General features: G+C 36.1%; 1 protein-coding gene across 3 annotated transcripts in view; it reads right to left on the reverse strand.

Moving 5' to 3' along the window:
- Kpna1 (karyopherin subunit alpha 1) overlaps positions 1–17,273 on the reverse strand; it is a 71,538-nt gene that overhangs the window by 24,564 nt on the left and 29,701 nt on the right. Inside the window, exons 3-5 of one of the 3 annotated variants that reach the window (XM_003464161.5) lie at positions 8,213–8,320; positions 4,928–5,027; positions 1,695–1,789 (exon numbers count right to left, since the gene is read on the reverse strand). In XM_003464161.5, coding sequence (XP_003464209.2) covers positions 1,695–1,789; positions 4,928–5,027; positions 8,213–8,320 — 303 coding nt within the window. Of the gene's footprint in view, positions 1–160; positions 1,626–1,694; positions 1,790–4,927; positions 5,028–8,212; positions 8,321–17,273 lie in introns of those variants that run through there. The other 2 variants (XM_063225082.1, XM_063225081.1) reach the window with 2 other exon arrangements.

The following is a 17,273-nucleotide window of genomic DNA, read 5'->3' on the forward strand; positions in this document are numbered from 1 at the left end:
TTTATATACATTTCTTTTCTATGCATAAGAACAGGACCTCTGAATCACCTACAAAACTGCTACACCAGGAGTAAAATCAGCATCTTTCAACTACACTCATTCCCAGAGATAAGGCAGAAACATTTTTTTCCATCATAAACAAAATGATAATTTTCCCTACCTCCCTCTTCCTACAAAGCATTTCAAATGATAAACTGCAGTAAGCTCCTCATATGTTCCCTCTGGTTCTCTTGGCAGGCTCTTTAGCTCAGGCTCTGTTCTCTGCAGTGTTGGTTATCTGGATTTCTTTTTTTCTGAGCAAAGTCTCTCTTCCTTTGCTCTCAGGGTGAATGTGGTTGTTTTCAGGTGTCTGGTGATTCTGGCCTTAGATGGGACCAGAATTACAATCCAGGAGCAGCTAGCAAAAACAGAGTCTTAATTCAAATAAACACAGGAACTGGTTAGTTCTCAAACTGGAGAAGGGAAACCGACAGGAAGGTAAAAGTACTCTACCTTTTCTGGATTTCTTGTTTTTCCTCTGGAAAGAACTCATCACCTCAATAAAGATATAAAAGAAACAGAAAGATGCGGTAGGACAAAGGGAGAGAAAATATCAAGACAAAGCATCAAGACTTATGAATAATCTACAATGATCTGGCCAATAAAGAGCAGAGCAGGGAGAAGATTATTTTGAAAAAATGCCCCAGACCCTACATAGCACCTGCAGAAGCATATAAATGAGAGGGGGAAACTATGATTAACTTGTATTTGGCCAATATTTACTTGCATAAATAATCCTGCTTTGTGTTCTACTTGGTACCTAGGCAAATTTTAAAGGTGCATTCCCCAAAGTGTCTGATCCGTTCAAATTAGACACCACAGAAAGAACTTACAAAAAGATCACAGGTATCTGTTGGTCATACAGATACCATAATGATTCAGTTGGATACTCCAAGGAAGCCTGGCTAATGAACATTTAGCAGCTTAATAAAAATCCAACTTTATTCAGGGTAAGGGGGAAAAAGTAACAAGGATGAGAGTTCATTTTACTGTGAAAATTATCTAATCCAGAGGATGGAGAATTTCTTCTTGGATTCCCTCTACAGTACCCTATTTAAAGATTAAACTAACATAACAAGAAATGCATAGATTCTCAATAAATCTCTCTCTCCTTGTCAGTTCTACAGTAAAAGGAAGATTAATCAGGACCAATTAGATTATGAAGTTTCTGATCCAGCCATAGTGTATCATCATGAGAAAGCCACAAAACGTTCAAAGCCTGCATATCCTTCAAAAGCAAATTTTACACAGCTCCCCCAATAAGTCCCCATTTATAATGGCTCTCTAATGGCATTTTCCTGTTACCTAAGTATAATAAAATATCTTAATGATTATAAAGACATGGATTCAAAAGAATATAATCAAGACTTTACGTGTTAGCAAAGCTATAAAAACAGACAGCAATGCACTTATGAGGAATAACATTATCAACAAACTTCATTCTTCATATAGGTAAGACAAATAATCCACATACAAAGTTGTTTTTTAAATTAGTGCATATTTGCACTAATACACACATATATATTCACCTTGGGGAGTTGGTCCCTACATGTAACACAGTTTAGTCTTTTGTACTCCCCCTTCCCCATCCCTCCCTCCAAAATAAGTTTCACAGAAAACTAAGCTATGGGGCAAGAAATGAAAATGTTCCGCACCTGCAATGTACAATTTTCTTTTCTTTTGAGGAATTCCACAAACCTGGCCACTACTCCTGGTGTGCTGATAACTTCATCAATAGGAGGGTTAGGTTCTGTTTCCGAACAAAATAAACAAGTAAGGAGAAAAAACAATCCTTTCATTTCAATACAAGGAATTTACAGCTCAAAAATTACTTAATAATACCACTCCAGAGCTGGGCATGGTGGGGCATGCCTATGATTCCAGCACTTGAGAGGCTGAGAAAGGAGGATCCCTGTGAGTTCAAGGCCAGCTTTCCCCTAGAGTACAAGGCTAGTCTGAACTATATAGTGAGACTGTGTCTCAAAAACAAACAAGAACAAACTCAAAAACAACACTCTATTTAACAGTTCTTTCATTTTAAAAATCTACTTGAAAAATAAAAATAGAGTTTAGTCATTTTGAGATTAAGGTAATTCAAAAGGTTTCACACAAGAAACATATGTCTTAATTTGAAAATGAAGGATGGGCAGAATCGTTCTTTTGTTCTGTGTCTGCAGTGCTAGGGAAACTCAATTTTTTCAGCTTTGGAGATGAACCAGAACCTGTGCAAATGCTTTAACTGAGCTATACTCCTAGTTCCTAAGAGTTCTTAAAAGTTGAAATTACTAGGGGCTGAGGATTTAGCTCAGCGGCAAAAGCACCTGCCTTGCAAGCAGGCGGTCGTGAGTTCAATCCCCGGTACCAGTAAAAAGAAAAAGAAAAAGAAAAAAAAAAAGTTGAAATTACTATGACTACTACTTAAGGAAAGTTATAAAGGGAATAGATACCAGAAGAAAGTTACCTACATTATTTTGTTATATCTTCTTCGGGCTTTTCTATATATGATTTTTTTTTTAGTCTGTTTTTGTTTATTGTATGTTGCCTTAAAAACCTACATACATCACAGGATTCTCAGTGCTTACAGGACTGTGATTGAACCCCTGTGATGCTAAGTAGAGGCAGCAAGAATTAAGATTAACTTACCAAATTAACCTCACTTTCATTTACGACAACACAGTACCTTGTAAAAGAAGTCATTAAAAAGAAAAAAAGGAAAAAAAAAAAAACAACTATTTCACAAACAGGAAATGCCAGATAACCAGAGTAGTAATCTCAGCAAGAGAATTGACAGTTTTTGATAACCTGCATGTGGCAATACCATAAACATGTAGTCAGATCACAGTAATAGTGATTCTTAGCAAAGCCAATGGACTTACTGAAAGAAGGCACTAGTGGCTCAATATTGACTTTGGACACAGAGGGCTCTAATGACTTGTCCTTTACCTGGTTCAACATTTTTCTCTCAAGTAAGTGTTACAAAGAAATTAAATGATAATAAATATAAATTAGTATAACATACCAAATACAGGAATAAAAAAAAAACGACAACGAAACAAAAAAAAAGCAAAATCCACAAATGATTTTTCTGGGTTTGTTTGGGAGGGAGGGCATGTGATATCTCATCATGTTGCTAAGCATGGCCTTGAATGCTTGGCTTAGGTGATCCTCTTACCTCAGTCTTGCAAGAATTGGGACTACAGCTGTCAGCTACAGTTCCCAGCTTAACAACTGATTCTAAAAGATAACTTTAAAAATTCTGTATCATTTTCCAATAATATAACTATATTTCATGAAGAAAAATGGTAAGAATTTTGTTTGTTGAAAATCTGATGAAATGTTACTATGTCATGGCTACGAAGACAACCAACTACAGAGCAATTATTAGAATGAACAGTCTTAGAACAAAAATGGTAAACTATCACCATGCTCATCAGTAATAACACATCTGGTGTACTGTATTCTAGTTTGCACATTTTTATGAGAGATATAAGCAAACTAAAATACATGGATGGCAGTAGTAAAATGATCAAAAGCCTTAAAAAGCCTTGTTATATATGAGAAAACCACTCCTTCCAACATGTTGAAACAAGACTTTTTTTAGAAGCATACCAAGATACATCCTTCCTTCATATATTTAGTAAGCTGCCATACAAAAGATACATTTTTATGTATCATGGGAATTTTTTATTATGCTAAGTTTTTAAATCACTAATGATTCTAAATAACCTTAGTTTACCATGGGGTGTAGGATGAAGTATTTACCACTAACATTTTAATAAGTTTTACGTTATCTTTACTTGCTCAGGGTGACAGTAAATACCACATGCCATTCTATACTAATTGTACCAAAGGACTGTAAGTTACATATCCACTAATAAATCCATACTTAAGTTTCAGGGGTAAACTCCTAACATTAAAATCAACAGTTACTGCTTTCTCAAGTAACATTTTAAATAAGTTTTCTATGAATAGAGTGGAATTTTCAGTGAGTTAAGATCTTGACTATGATTCACTAAGGTCTTTTGTATAGCTGAAAAATTAAAGGTGAGATCTCATAAGTAATTTGAAAAGGCATTATTCAAAACTATGCATATCTGCATGTATCGATTTTTTTTTTTTTTTTTTTTTTTTGGTCTTTTTGAGACAGGGTCTCACTATGCAGCTCAGGCTGGCCTTGAGCTCACTTGGTAGCCTAAGCTGGTCTCGAACTCACAACGATCCTCCTGCCTCAATCTCCCCAATGCTGGCATTACAGGCGTGAGCCATCACGCCTGGCTCATATGATTTTTTAACTCACTAAAAATACATTTCAATCTAGGTATGGTATGCATACCTATAATCCCAGCACTCAGGAGGCTGAGGCAAGGGGATTGCCATGAATTCAAAGTCAGCCTGAAGTGAGAGACCTTGTCTCTAGGGAAAAAAATTTAAGTTAATTTTAAAAATACACTTCAGCCAGGCATGATGGTACATGCCTGTAATCCCAGCACCTGGGAGGCTGAGGCAAGAGAATGGCAGTAAGTTCTAGGCCAACCTGGGATACATAGTGAGTTTGAGGCCAGGCTGGGATTATGTAGTGAGCTGGAGGCCAACTGGAGCTACATGGTGAGCTCAAAGCTAGTCTGAACTACGAAGTGACATCCTGTCTCAAATTAAAAAAACCTCAAAGTAAGTAAGATAAAAATACACTTCAAGGGGCTGGGGATTTAGCTCAGCGGCTCAAGCACCTGCTTTGCAAGGGTGTAGAAGTGAGTTCGATCCCCGATACCAAAGAAATACACTTCAAATCAAATCATCTGAGATGTGATAACAAATTATAGGAATACTTTGTAGAGATGAAAGGAATACTTTAGAGAAATGAAAAGATAAACCGATACTTGGAACTCACCTTTTGAGAGCAGTTTTCTGAATTTCTGTGTCGCAGAAAGCTGTTGCTCTGGGCTATTAGAAAATATCATCTCAATCATGTCAGAAGTAATAACACCACCCTAGGATCACAAACACAAAGCAAATATAAGAAAATATTAAGCTTAATTGAAAAACAAAGGTAATGTAAGTTATAAGCAGGTACCAAGTTAGCAATATTTCTCCAGAAATTATGGACAGGTAGAACAATACTCATTCCCAAAAGTGATGTAATGAAGCCAATTCTTTGTCGATTATTTAAAAGTTCATAGTAGTGAGGAAGTGATCTCAGTAGTGATAAGAGGTTGCTATTCCCTGTCTTGGTTACTTCTCTCTCGTTGAGACAAAGCATCTGATGCCCAAAGTGAAGCAAGGAAAGGTTTATTTCTCTTACAGGTTTTGGACTGCATGAGGCTTTGGGACAACACTTAAACAAACCATAACACCATCTCTCCTTGCTTATCATTTAGCTGGCCATTGCTATTATAGAAATCAAAGTTAAATTCTAACCAATGAGTTTTCAAGACTTCTAAACCTAAAGCAGTTGCTACAGCTGTCACATCACCCTATCTTAATTCTATGTCCAGCCAGTTCATCACTTGATATTTTTCATGACTATTTGTTAATGCCTGGATTCCCCCAATTTACTGTAATCTCCTTGAAAGCCAAAGACACTTTTTTCTTGCATTTTTTCAAATTAATTTTAACTGACACCTAGAAACAATTGTACATATTATAGAAAAACCATGCATTGTTTCAACATATGTACACACTATAGTATTTTAAGCAAGACTCTATCTACTTCATCACTCTATCACTAATGGCTGGAATACAGTAATACAAATGTTTGGCCCAATAAACACTTACTGAAGTGTTTGACAGTAGTCCTATATAAATCATAAATTCTAGCCACTGCCAAATTCAACAGCTAACTCTTTGAAATTTATTTAGAATTCTTACTTTCTTACTTTATGAAACCTATTTTCTCACTTTTTACATAACCTTACTACAGCTTCACATGGAAGGGTACCTGTACTGGGGACTGAACTCAGGGCTTCTGTGCTCAGCTATAACACGGTCTCGCTAAGTCACATAAACTGGCCTAGACTTGTGATCTTCCTGGTTCAGCTTCCCAGTGTTGGGATTACAGTCATGCACTGCTATCCCTAGTATTTTACTAATGTAATATACCTTTTCTGTTTCCCACTATTTTCTTGTTCTATCACTTTTCCACTTCATATTAAAAACTATGCCCACCATCGGTTTCTTTTCAGGTTCACTGGTCACAATGAAACAAAGTTCTCATATTAAGAAAGATTACAGTCCACAAGATGAACTGTAAAAATGCTCCACTCAGAGTAAATGCTGGGTGGTTGGTGAGCAATAGCTAACCCTTGACAGTACCTACTGGTCAATATATGAAGCACATGCTCAAGAATTAGAAAAGTGCTGTCAAAGTTCCAAGATTGATTCCTAAATAAACAAAGATACCTAAAGACTGTAATCTCTTTAAACACATACACACACAAGCTATTTATGTCTCTGTGTGTAAAATATTCACATTTATATAAGCAACTTTTTCTTCCTTCTGATATTGCTTTATCATAAAAGCTGTACTGACTTTACACCATGGTATTTAAATTACAGTATTATCAAGAAAAGGAGGGCCAGGGATACAGCTCAGTGGCAAAGCACCTTCTGGCAAGTGCAACCTCCTGAGTTTGATTCCAAGGAAGGAAGGAAGGAAGGGAGGGAAGAGGGAGGGAGGGAAGAAGGAAGGAAGGAAGGAGGGAAGGAAGGAAGGAAGGAGAGAAGGAAAGAAAGAAAGAAAGAAAGAAAGAAAGAAAGAAAGAAAGAAAGAAAGAAAAAGGAAAAGGAGTATCAAGAATTTTGCATTCTCTTCTGTGAAAAGGGTTCGTATCCTTTAGCTACATGCAAGAAAGTAATATAATTTTAGTTGTATCAATTTTGTTTTTTGTTTCTTTTAGACCTAGTATGGTATTAGGAGATGTGAATGGATGGCAAACTGACAACAGATATTGTGTCAGTTTAACTTTATGTCCAGTTACAGTAATCAGTTATTTGGTCAAATACTAGTCTAGATAGTACTCTGAAAACGTTTAGTTAACAAGATTCTGTCTCAAAATAAAAAATTAAAAAGGAGTGAGGGGTTAAGGATGCAGCCTGCTGTGAACTCCCGGGTTCAATGCCTAGTAAGTGGATGTGTGTGGAGGGGGTTAAATAAATGTAGACTCCTCTCCATAATGTAGCTTACATCACCCTATCAGGTGATTGCTCTAGGAGCAAAGACTAAGTTTTCTCGAAGAAAGAGGAATTTAGCCTTCCAACAATATCAATTTTTAACCTAACTTCTGAGTTACCTACCTGTCAATCAATTCCCTAAACTCTCTCTTTGGTTCTGTTTCTCTGAAGTACCATAATACAATCCATAAAACAATACAGTCACCTAAGACCCAATATATAATATGTAACAAAATATCCATTTAATTTTTAAACTGGAAAGACTGAATTTCCGAAGGCCCTAGAAAAAAATGGCAGCGTTGGCAACAACGTCTAAATCAACTCTATAAGGGGTAAGCTCCCCTTTCAACTCCCCCCCCCCAAAAAAATCAGGTGAATGGAGAGCATTTACTTTCCTTCACAAACAAAGGCTCTATAAAAGAATAAGAACCGAGTAATGAAGGTTGCCAATCAGGAAAAATATTTATGACTAAGGTAGAAGATACTTTTCTCTTAAAAAACAAAAGTGTATATACATAAGCTATTTAAAAATTACATAATCATAACACAGAAACACATAGATTTTATCCAAAACATAAGATTTTTGTAACTGTGTAAGTCAAAAAAGTTACAAAATGTTTTATAATAAGTTCTTATATAGAATCAGCTTTTAAAATCATATACATGCTGATTTCATAATTGCCACTTTTAAGGAGTAATTTTATTTTTAAATGTAATTTTGAGGGGGGTAATTTTAATTTCAAATGGATATGCAGTAATTACAAATTTATATGATACAATGGGATGCTTTGATACAGTCTTTGTAAATTTTACAGTTGAATTAATTTTCATTATTTTTGTCTATACATTATCCAAAATAAAATAAAATACTAAGAGATAAATATTAAATATATACTTCTTTTTAAAAATGAAATATCAAGCACCTTTTGTAGCCATCTAGCCATATCCATTTAGACAGAGATCACACCTTGTATCTTAAAAAAGCAGTCCATATCATTTTACTTACTGGTGCCATCTCCATGTTATTGATCTGGGCCTCATGAAAGCCACCATCAGACATAACTTCTTCTTCTGCTTCTTCTTCTGCTGTAGCAACATTCCTTCGCTTGAATAACTGAAAAACAAGCCTATTAGTAATGCAATTCTAACACAAGGGAGTTTAGCGTTTGAATATGAAACATCCTATTTAAAAGGCAAAATAAATGGAGCTCTTTGAAAGTCATCTTCAAAATTCTAAAGTTTTGACTAATAGAATTTATTATCAATACTGTATTTGTATAACCAATACTTGAGATAAAACCTGAGTGCTCTTGTGAGTGTATGATATAATTAAAAAAAAAAAGCTAGAAAAAGGACCTGGGCCTGCATGGCCATTTCTATTATCTCTTTATGTGAAGCAAGCAACAGGACGGTCTTAAGAGGGCACCAAGAAAAACGAGGCTACAGAAGGTGCCAGTACGGTTCCTACTTCCTTTTGATCCCTCAGCAATAGTGGACTGAGGTTACTGTGGCTTTCCTCAGCACGCCCACCCTATTTCCTTTTATCTGGGTTTTTCCACTTTTACTTAGCCCAAACTCACTCAGAAGCGCCAGTTTCTCTCTCATTCTTCAAATAAACTTTGCAAAAAACAAACAAAAAAACAGTAGTGGACTGAGGCTTTTAGCTTTCCCAAACTGTCCAGGAATCACTGACAAAATAGGAGGACTTCTTAACCACCACTTTAAAGCATCCGTTAACTGGCGCAAGGGGAGTACTTCTGGAAAGATGGTGGTGCCTGATAAAAAGCAGAGAAAACAGCCTCTCTGAGACAGAGCATCATGAGGAAGACAGAGGGAAATGTGCCGCCTGGACTCCAGAAGATTCCGAAGTGCGAACTGAAGCCCACAGAGAGACTAAAAACAAAAATTCCAGGAAATGAGAAGGCAACAGCGGGTGACTCCTTTGCCCGGAGACAGGACTCCCTACTACAAGAGAGGAGCTGTTTGAACCTGGGAACACTTGGTCACAGTGACTATGATGGCTGGTGACCCCAGAGACCTCTGCAGAGAGACACCGCAGTGGATGGAAGCCATGGACACAGAGGACTGCACTGGCTGGTGCTGTTGGTCCTGATAACCCATTACTGAGATTAACTAAGGGTCACAGAAAATATGGTGGCACAGTACTAAGAACCAGGGACTAGGTCAAACAAGCAACTCTCTCATCTTCAACAAACTTAAGAGGTAAGATCTTCCAATAGACTCAAAACCCAAAAACCAGCTACAGCTGGAAGATACCTCAGAGACATAATCAATTAAAGGGCCCTAAATACTACCAATAAAGCAACCCACCATACACAACTTACAAACATCACCACAGTAATTAAACTAAAAAGTAAAAATAAAGACACTTAAGCAAAACACAACCCCAGATCCAGTTTGCCAAAGGCAAATCCAGGGAGCAATGAGGTAGGACAAACAGAAAGCCCCAACAGGTCTCTCAGAAGTGATAACACAGTAATTGAATGAGGTTATGGAAAAACTGAAATCTGTGACAATCTCTCAAGATAACTACAGAAACTATCAAAACACACACCCTGCTTCACAATGTTACAGCAGATACAGACAAAAAACAGAGGACCTTAAGAAAATTATAGAAACTCAGCATAGGAAAGAAATGGAATCCATAAAGCTGATTCAAGCAGATATCCAGTAGAATAAAAACTCCACTGAAATTATCTAAAGCAGATTAGAGCAATGTGAGGATAATGGGGATAGACTTGTAGTTAGTGACCAGGAAAGGAAAGATTTCAAAATAATAGCAAGGGACCATGAGAAATTCCAGCAGCTGCAAGATCAGACAAAGAAAAACTTACGATTAATTGGAGTCAATAGCCAAGCAGGAGATACCACAAATGACATTTTAAAAATGTTTACAGACATCATGGCAGAAAACTTTCCTGGTCAAGAAAAACAATTTGACATATAAGTAAATGAGGCATATAGAGCTCCAATTAGCAATGATCAAAAAAAAATCTAGAAATTCAACACAAAAAATAGAATCCTAAAAACTATAGAGAAAAGAAACCAATCACCTATAAAGGAAAGTCCATCAGAACTATAGCTGACTTCTCAGCACAAATTCTCAAATCAAGGAGAGCTTGGAGTGAAGTATTCCACATTCTAAAGGAAAACAACTTTCAATCCAGACTGATGTACACCACAAAACTATCTTTCAAAATTAATGGAGAAGTAAGATACTTCCATGACAAAGAACATCTGAGGAAATTCATGGCCACCATACTAGCATTCTAAAATGTTCCAAAGGACATTCTAGAAAGAGATAATAACACCTCCACCAACCCTAATAGAAGCAATCCACCAGGGAAGGCAAACAATTAGAGGAAGGGGGAAGAAAAGGGAAGACCATCAACAGGAAAATAACATGAGAAGCACATGCCAATACATTTCAGTTATAACCAACAATGTTAATGGTCCTAATTCACCAGTCAAAACACACAGACTGGCAGAGGGGATTAAGAAGCAAGAGTCAACATACTGCATTATAAGAAACACACATTTAATTTAAAAAAAAGTCACAGACTAAAAAACAATACTGCATGTGACAGGAACCTAGAAAAAAGCAGGGATAGATACTCTATTTGCAGGAAAGTGAAATTTCAAGCCAAGATTAAGACAGATAAAGAAGGTAACTACATCCTCATAAAGGGAACAATCTAAAAAGAGGTAACAATCATAAATATATACACAATTAATAAATAGTGCCTCTAACTCTATAAAACAAATACTAATGGACATGAAAAATCAAATAAGCTCTAATACAATTGTACTGGAAGATCACAATACCCTACTGTCAAAACAAAATAGATCAACAGGACAAAAAAAAAATCAATAATGAAATATTAGACTTAAACTTTTGAACAAATGCACTCAATAGATGTCCATACAGTGTTTTACCCACAACATCAGCATACATACTCTTCTCAGCTGCACATGGGACATTCTCCAAAACAGACCATATACTGACTCTGAACATGCTTAAGTAAATTCAAAGAAAGTGAAATTAGGCCATACATACCATCAGACCACAGTGCAATGAGATTGGAAATTCATGCCAAAGGAAACCACAAGAACTTCATAAACACATGGAAGTTAAATAGCACACTACTGAACAACCAATGGGCTGCAGACAGAACCAAAGAAATTAGAAATTAAGACAGTTTTTACACTTGAATGATAGTGACAATACAACAAACTGGCATCTGTGAGACAACAAAAGCAGTCTTAAGAGGAAAATTTACAGCAGTAAACACCCATACAAGGAAAACAGAGCAAGCATATATAAACAACTTAATGTTGAACATCGAACTTCTAGAAAAAGAAGAGCAGGCTAAGCCAAAAGTTCATATAAGGGAGGAAATTACAAAGATCAGAGCAGAAATTAACACACCAAGATTTTAAAAAGATACAAAGGATCAATGGATTGAAGGGTTGGTTCTTCAAAAGATTAAATAAAAACTGACAAACCCTTAGGCAACCTTATCAAGGAAATAAATGACTAAAATATATGCAAATCGGAATGAAAAAGGTGAAGTTACAACAGATCCTGAAGAAATCCAGAACATCATCTATATCTACTTTAAAAACTTGTACACTAATGAGATGGAAAATATAGAAGAAATGGACAGATTCTTACAGACATATGAATTTAAAAAATCTAAATAAACCACTATCAATTAAATAAAAAATGTAATTAAAAACTGATCAACAAAGAAAAGCTCAGGCCCTTATGGAGTCACTGGTGAAGTCTACAAGAAATGTAGAGAAGACCAACCACTACTATTTCTCAATCTCTTTAATGAAATTGAAAGGAAAGCAATACTCCCAAATTTATTCCTGGAAGCAAGCATTACTCTGATACCAAAACCAGAGAAGGACTCAACTAAAAAGGAGAATTACAGGCCAATCTCCCTAATGAACACTGATGCAAAAATCCTCAATAAGATCCTGGCAAACACACTGCAGCAAATCATTAAGAAGACTGTACACCATGATCAAGTGGGATTCATCCCAGGATGGTTCAACATCTGTAAAGCCATAAATGCAATACACCATATTAACAGAGCCAAGGACAAAAGTCATATGATCATCTCAATAGATGCAGAAAAAGCTTTTGACACAGTCTAGTTCCCATTTATGATAAAAATCCTACAAAAAACTGCAACAGATGGTCTTTATCTCAGTCTGATAAAAGCAATCTACAAGAAACCAACAGCCAAGATCATACTAAGTGGACAAAAACTGAAAAGCATTCTCTCTAAAATTAAGAACAAAACAAGGATGTCTCAACTCTTATTCAACATAGCCCTGAAAACGTTAGATAGAGTAATCAGACAAGAGAAAGGAATAAAGATAGGAAAGGAAGAAATTAAACTATCGTTATTTGCAGATGACATGGTACTTCACTTAGAAGACCCAAAAAACTCCACCAAAAGACTACTGGATTTAATAGGCAAATTCAGGAATATAGCTGGTTACGGAGCCAACACTCAAAAAGTAATAGCCTTCCTATATAGGAATAACAAACTCACTGAGAAAGAAGTTAGTGGAAAAACAACGTTTACAGTAGCATCCAAAAAAATGAAATACCTAGGAATCAATCTAACAAAGGAGGTAAAAGATCTCTACATTGAAAACTACAGTACTCTGAAAAAGGAGATTGAGGAGGAGATTAGAAAATGGAAAGAGATTCCTGTGCTCTTGGGTAGCAAGAACCAATATAGTGAAAATGGTCATACTTTCAAAAGTGTTACATAGTTTCAATGCAATCTGAATCAAAATTCCAATAGCATATCTCACAGAATTAGAGAAAAGAATCCTGAAATTCATATGAAGCCAGAAGAGACTTAAAATAGCAAAGGCAATCCTGGGCAACAAAGACAAGACAGGGAGCATCACAACCCCTGACGTGAAATTATACTATAAAGCTACTGTGATAAAAACTGTGTGGTACTGGGGAGGAAAAAAAAAAAAAAAAACAGACCCAAAGATCAATGGAACTGATTAAAGGATACAGAAAGAACTCCAGACACACTAAGTCACCTCATCATTGACAAAAGTGCCAAAAACATTCATTGGAAGAAACATAGTCTCTTCAATAAATAGTGTTGGAAAACTGAACAAGCCAAAGATTAAAACTGGACCCGTATCCTTCTCTATGCACCAAGCTAAACTCAAAATGAATCAAAGAGCTTAATATTAAAACAGAAACATTAAATCTGCTGGAAGATAAGAGTAGGTAAAACTCTTGGAAGACACTAGTATAAGCAAAGACTTTACGAACAAAACCCTGATTGCACAGGAACTATCACAAAAAAATTAACAAATGGGATCTTACACTATTGAAAAGCTTCTGCACAGCAAGAGAAACCACCAACAGAGTGAAGAGACAATTCACAATGTGGGAGAAAATGTTTGCCAGCTGTTCCTCAGACAAAGGGTTACTATTAAGAACATATAAAGAACTCAAAAAATTGGTCCTGCCAGATTTAAAGACCCAATCCAAAAATGGGCATTTAAGATGAATACACACTTACTCAGCCATAAAGAAGGATAAACTAGAGACTTATACATAAATAGATACAACTTGAGACCGCATTCATTATTAAAATAAGACACATGTGTAAACATATTGTCTCAGCTAAAAGAAAAAATGTAAATGTGAATGTGTATGTATACATATATGTATATTAAACCGTTAAGATAGTTATACTGCTATTTCTCTGATTTCACTGAAGGTGTTGTTCGGACAATTGAATGCAGATGTGTTATGCTCTGAGTGAATGATTTGGATATGACAACGCACAATGTATGTATTATTGTTGCCCCCCACTGATGTGTTTTTAAATTTTTAGTGGTTTTTTTTTCCTTTTCTTTTTCTCCTTGAAATAAAATGGATTTGGAAAAAAAAATTTTTTTTGTACAAGGGAAAAACAATTCTCAAAGTCAGTCCAGTAGAAGCTTTTTATTATAGCCTTGCAATCCTGTCAGCACATTAACTCATTAAACCAAGAAGGAGAAACACTAATCTATCTTCTCATCCTAAATAAATACAAAGTATAAAAAATACAAGAAATAGCATGGTTCAGACACTGGACAATAGACAGCAAGTGGTTTCTCAGGAAAGAAATACACAAGGTCAGATCCACCACTGCCTTGGATTACTGCCTAGATAGTTTCCAGGCTGAAATGCAGGGAGGGCAACTGCAAACAGAGCTTAGCTGTTCCTTAGTTAAAAGTTTAGAACTGAGGAGGAGGCCAAGACACAGAATTCCCAATGTAGAGCGTAAAGAAGGAAATTAACATAAAGGGAATTCAAAGGTCTACCAAGGTTCCCTTCGAGTCCAGGTTAGTACTGATCAATGCATAATCATGGTGCCGACAGAAGCAGCGGGACTACTTCCTGGCTTGTTCTTTGTAAGCACCATCATTAGTGCTATAATAAGTAGGGACTGCAGGTACCTCTGATACACTGGTTTCATCTCCTTCAGGTACACATACAACAATGGGACAGCCAGAGCACATGGTAGTCTTTTGAGAACTGTCTGTTCAGACAGACAGTTGAGAATCGTGTCAGCACACTAACTCATCAAACCAAGGTTTACCTATTCTTAAATCAGATTTTTTTTTTGGCCATTGACTTTTTGTTTCCTTACATATTCTGGGTATCAATTCCTGGACAGATAGTATGTCACTGATTATTTACTCTGCTGTACAGAACACTCTTTGTTTGACGTAATCCTATTTTTAAATTTTTGTTTCTGTTGCCTATATTTTCAGGGTCTTATCCAAAAAAGCACTGCTTTTCCCACTATGTGATATATATACATTGGTTCCAGTCTATAGTTTCTGGTTTATCAGGCCAAAGCTAAAATTTGTCTTTCTCAATATTGGTCACAGAAACCTCCTCCCCTCACAGGCATGTGCTACCATACCCAGCTTCCTATTTCTGCCTTAGAGTTGACCATAAAGAAATTTTCGGCTTAGTCCTGTCTAACAGATCATTACGACTCCTCATTCTAAGGGATCCTGCCTTATAATCTGAATGGACAATGTGCAGAGGCAAGAATGCTCAAACAGCCCTTGCTGGGGTTCCCTATTCAGTTTCTTAGCACTAGATGTGAACTGAGGTCTCCGTTAACAAACAAAAGGATACGATTCACAGGACTTGTAGAGTAGAACCCCTGGAGGTTCTGAGGACAGCAGCCCCAAAGGAGACTTGGAATCTAGGTGTCTCTCCTACACCTTCACCCATGCATTCCTTCACCTAGATTCCTTCTAGCTTTTTATAATAAATCAGTAAACACTTCCCTAAGTTCTATGAACTGCTCAAAGAAATTGAACCAAAGAAATGAGTAGCAAGAACTCTGATTAATAGCTGCCATCAAAGGCATAGATAAAACAACCCATGACTTGCAACTGGCACCTAATATTGGGAGGGACAAAACTTGGGAACTGAACTCACCTGTATCTACCTGTATCCAGGTAGTGTCAGAATTGAATCAGAATTAGAGGACATTCAGCTGAAGTACACTGCCTGCAGAACTAATTTCTTGCTTGTAAGAAAGAAATCCCCATACCTTTTGAGATCACAGAAAGCTTCTATACTGTGTGGTTGAGAGCAAAGACAGGCACTCTGTTTCCAAATTTCCCCTATGTTTTCTTCCAATATGCACAAAGTAGCAAGTTGTATCTTTGATGCATTTTGAATTAATTTTATACATGGAGATAAGGACTAGTTTTATTCTTCTATACATGGATCAAAGTTCTCCTAGCAACATTTATTGAAGAGACTGTCCTTTCTCCAAAGTTATGTTTATAGTGTGTTTTACTCTAGGTGTTTTGATACTTTTCTTTTATGACTTTTTTGAGCATGTAGATTATAATATGGCATGACAAATTTTCTTCATGTTTCTATGACTGAGATTCACTACATTTCTTTGATCAATAAATTTACAATCAGTTGAGATTGTAGGTATTTAGGCATGAATTTAGGCATGAAGGTGTAGGTGTAGGTGTCTTTGCTTACAATCAGTTCTCAGCTGTTATTTAAAGTATTTTTTTCCTCTTATCTCTCTACTTCTAAGAACTCCCAACTATTCACATATCAGCTTTCTTGAAGTCTTACAGCACACCTATGGTGTGTGTGCGTGTGTGTTCTACGTCTCTTTCATCTTAGATAGTTCAGTTGTATCATAAAATTCATCACTCTTTTCTTTTACAACTTCTAACTTGCTACCAAACACAAGTGTTACCTTTCATCTAAGCATCATAGTCTATCTCCAGAAGTTTAATTTCAATCTTTTTACCCAGAATACAATTATGATAACCATTTTAAAGTCATTCTTTGCTAAATCTACTATCTACACCAATTTCAAATGAATATTTTCATTACAGGTTGTGCTTTCCTGTTTCCTTATATACTTGGCAATCTTTATTTAGATGCCAGACCTTGGCAATTTTACTGTGTTAATACTGGTTATCTCTGTGTTTCAAAAATATTCTTGAGATCTACTCTAATGTGCACCTATACTGAAATAACCTGACACTTTGTTCCTTTTCTTAGATTTGTTAGGCAGATCTAGAGCAGAGCTAAGTCCAGAGCTAATTAACTTCCATAACACAAGCCACGACTTTTCTGAATCCTCCAAGTGTGAGTTTTTCTAGTCTGGCTGTGCTAAAATAACCATGATTTGTGCATTATACAATTTGCAGAACTATAGGTTGCCTAGACTTGTTAGCCAAATAAACTGAGGAAAACACTGGATGTTCAGTTTATCAACTTCTTTATTTCAGTAAATATTTCTTGTAACTAGAAATATTAAACAAATCTCCACTCTTCACCCCTATGGAAACTATGTTATCTGTTATCTACTCACACTGGTTCAGCAAGAATCCATGTAACTTAAAGTATTTCAACAGTGAACACAATGTATTCCTCTTTCTTACATGAAAAACTAAGTACTAGCTCAATCAGCATGACATCAACTTGTAAACTGTTTTACAAA

The sequence above is a fragment of the Cavia porcellus genome, unplaced genomic scaffold (genome assembly GCF_034190915.1).
Source record: "Cavia porcellus strain 051 isolate PalLab524CR breed Dunkin Hartley unplaced genomic scaffold, mCavPor4.1 scaffold_15, whole genome shotgun sequence".
Taxonomy (NCBI): Eukaryota; Metazoa; Chordata; class Mammalia; order Rodentia; family Caviidae; genus Cavia; species Cavia porcellus.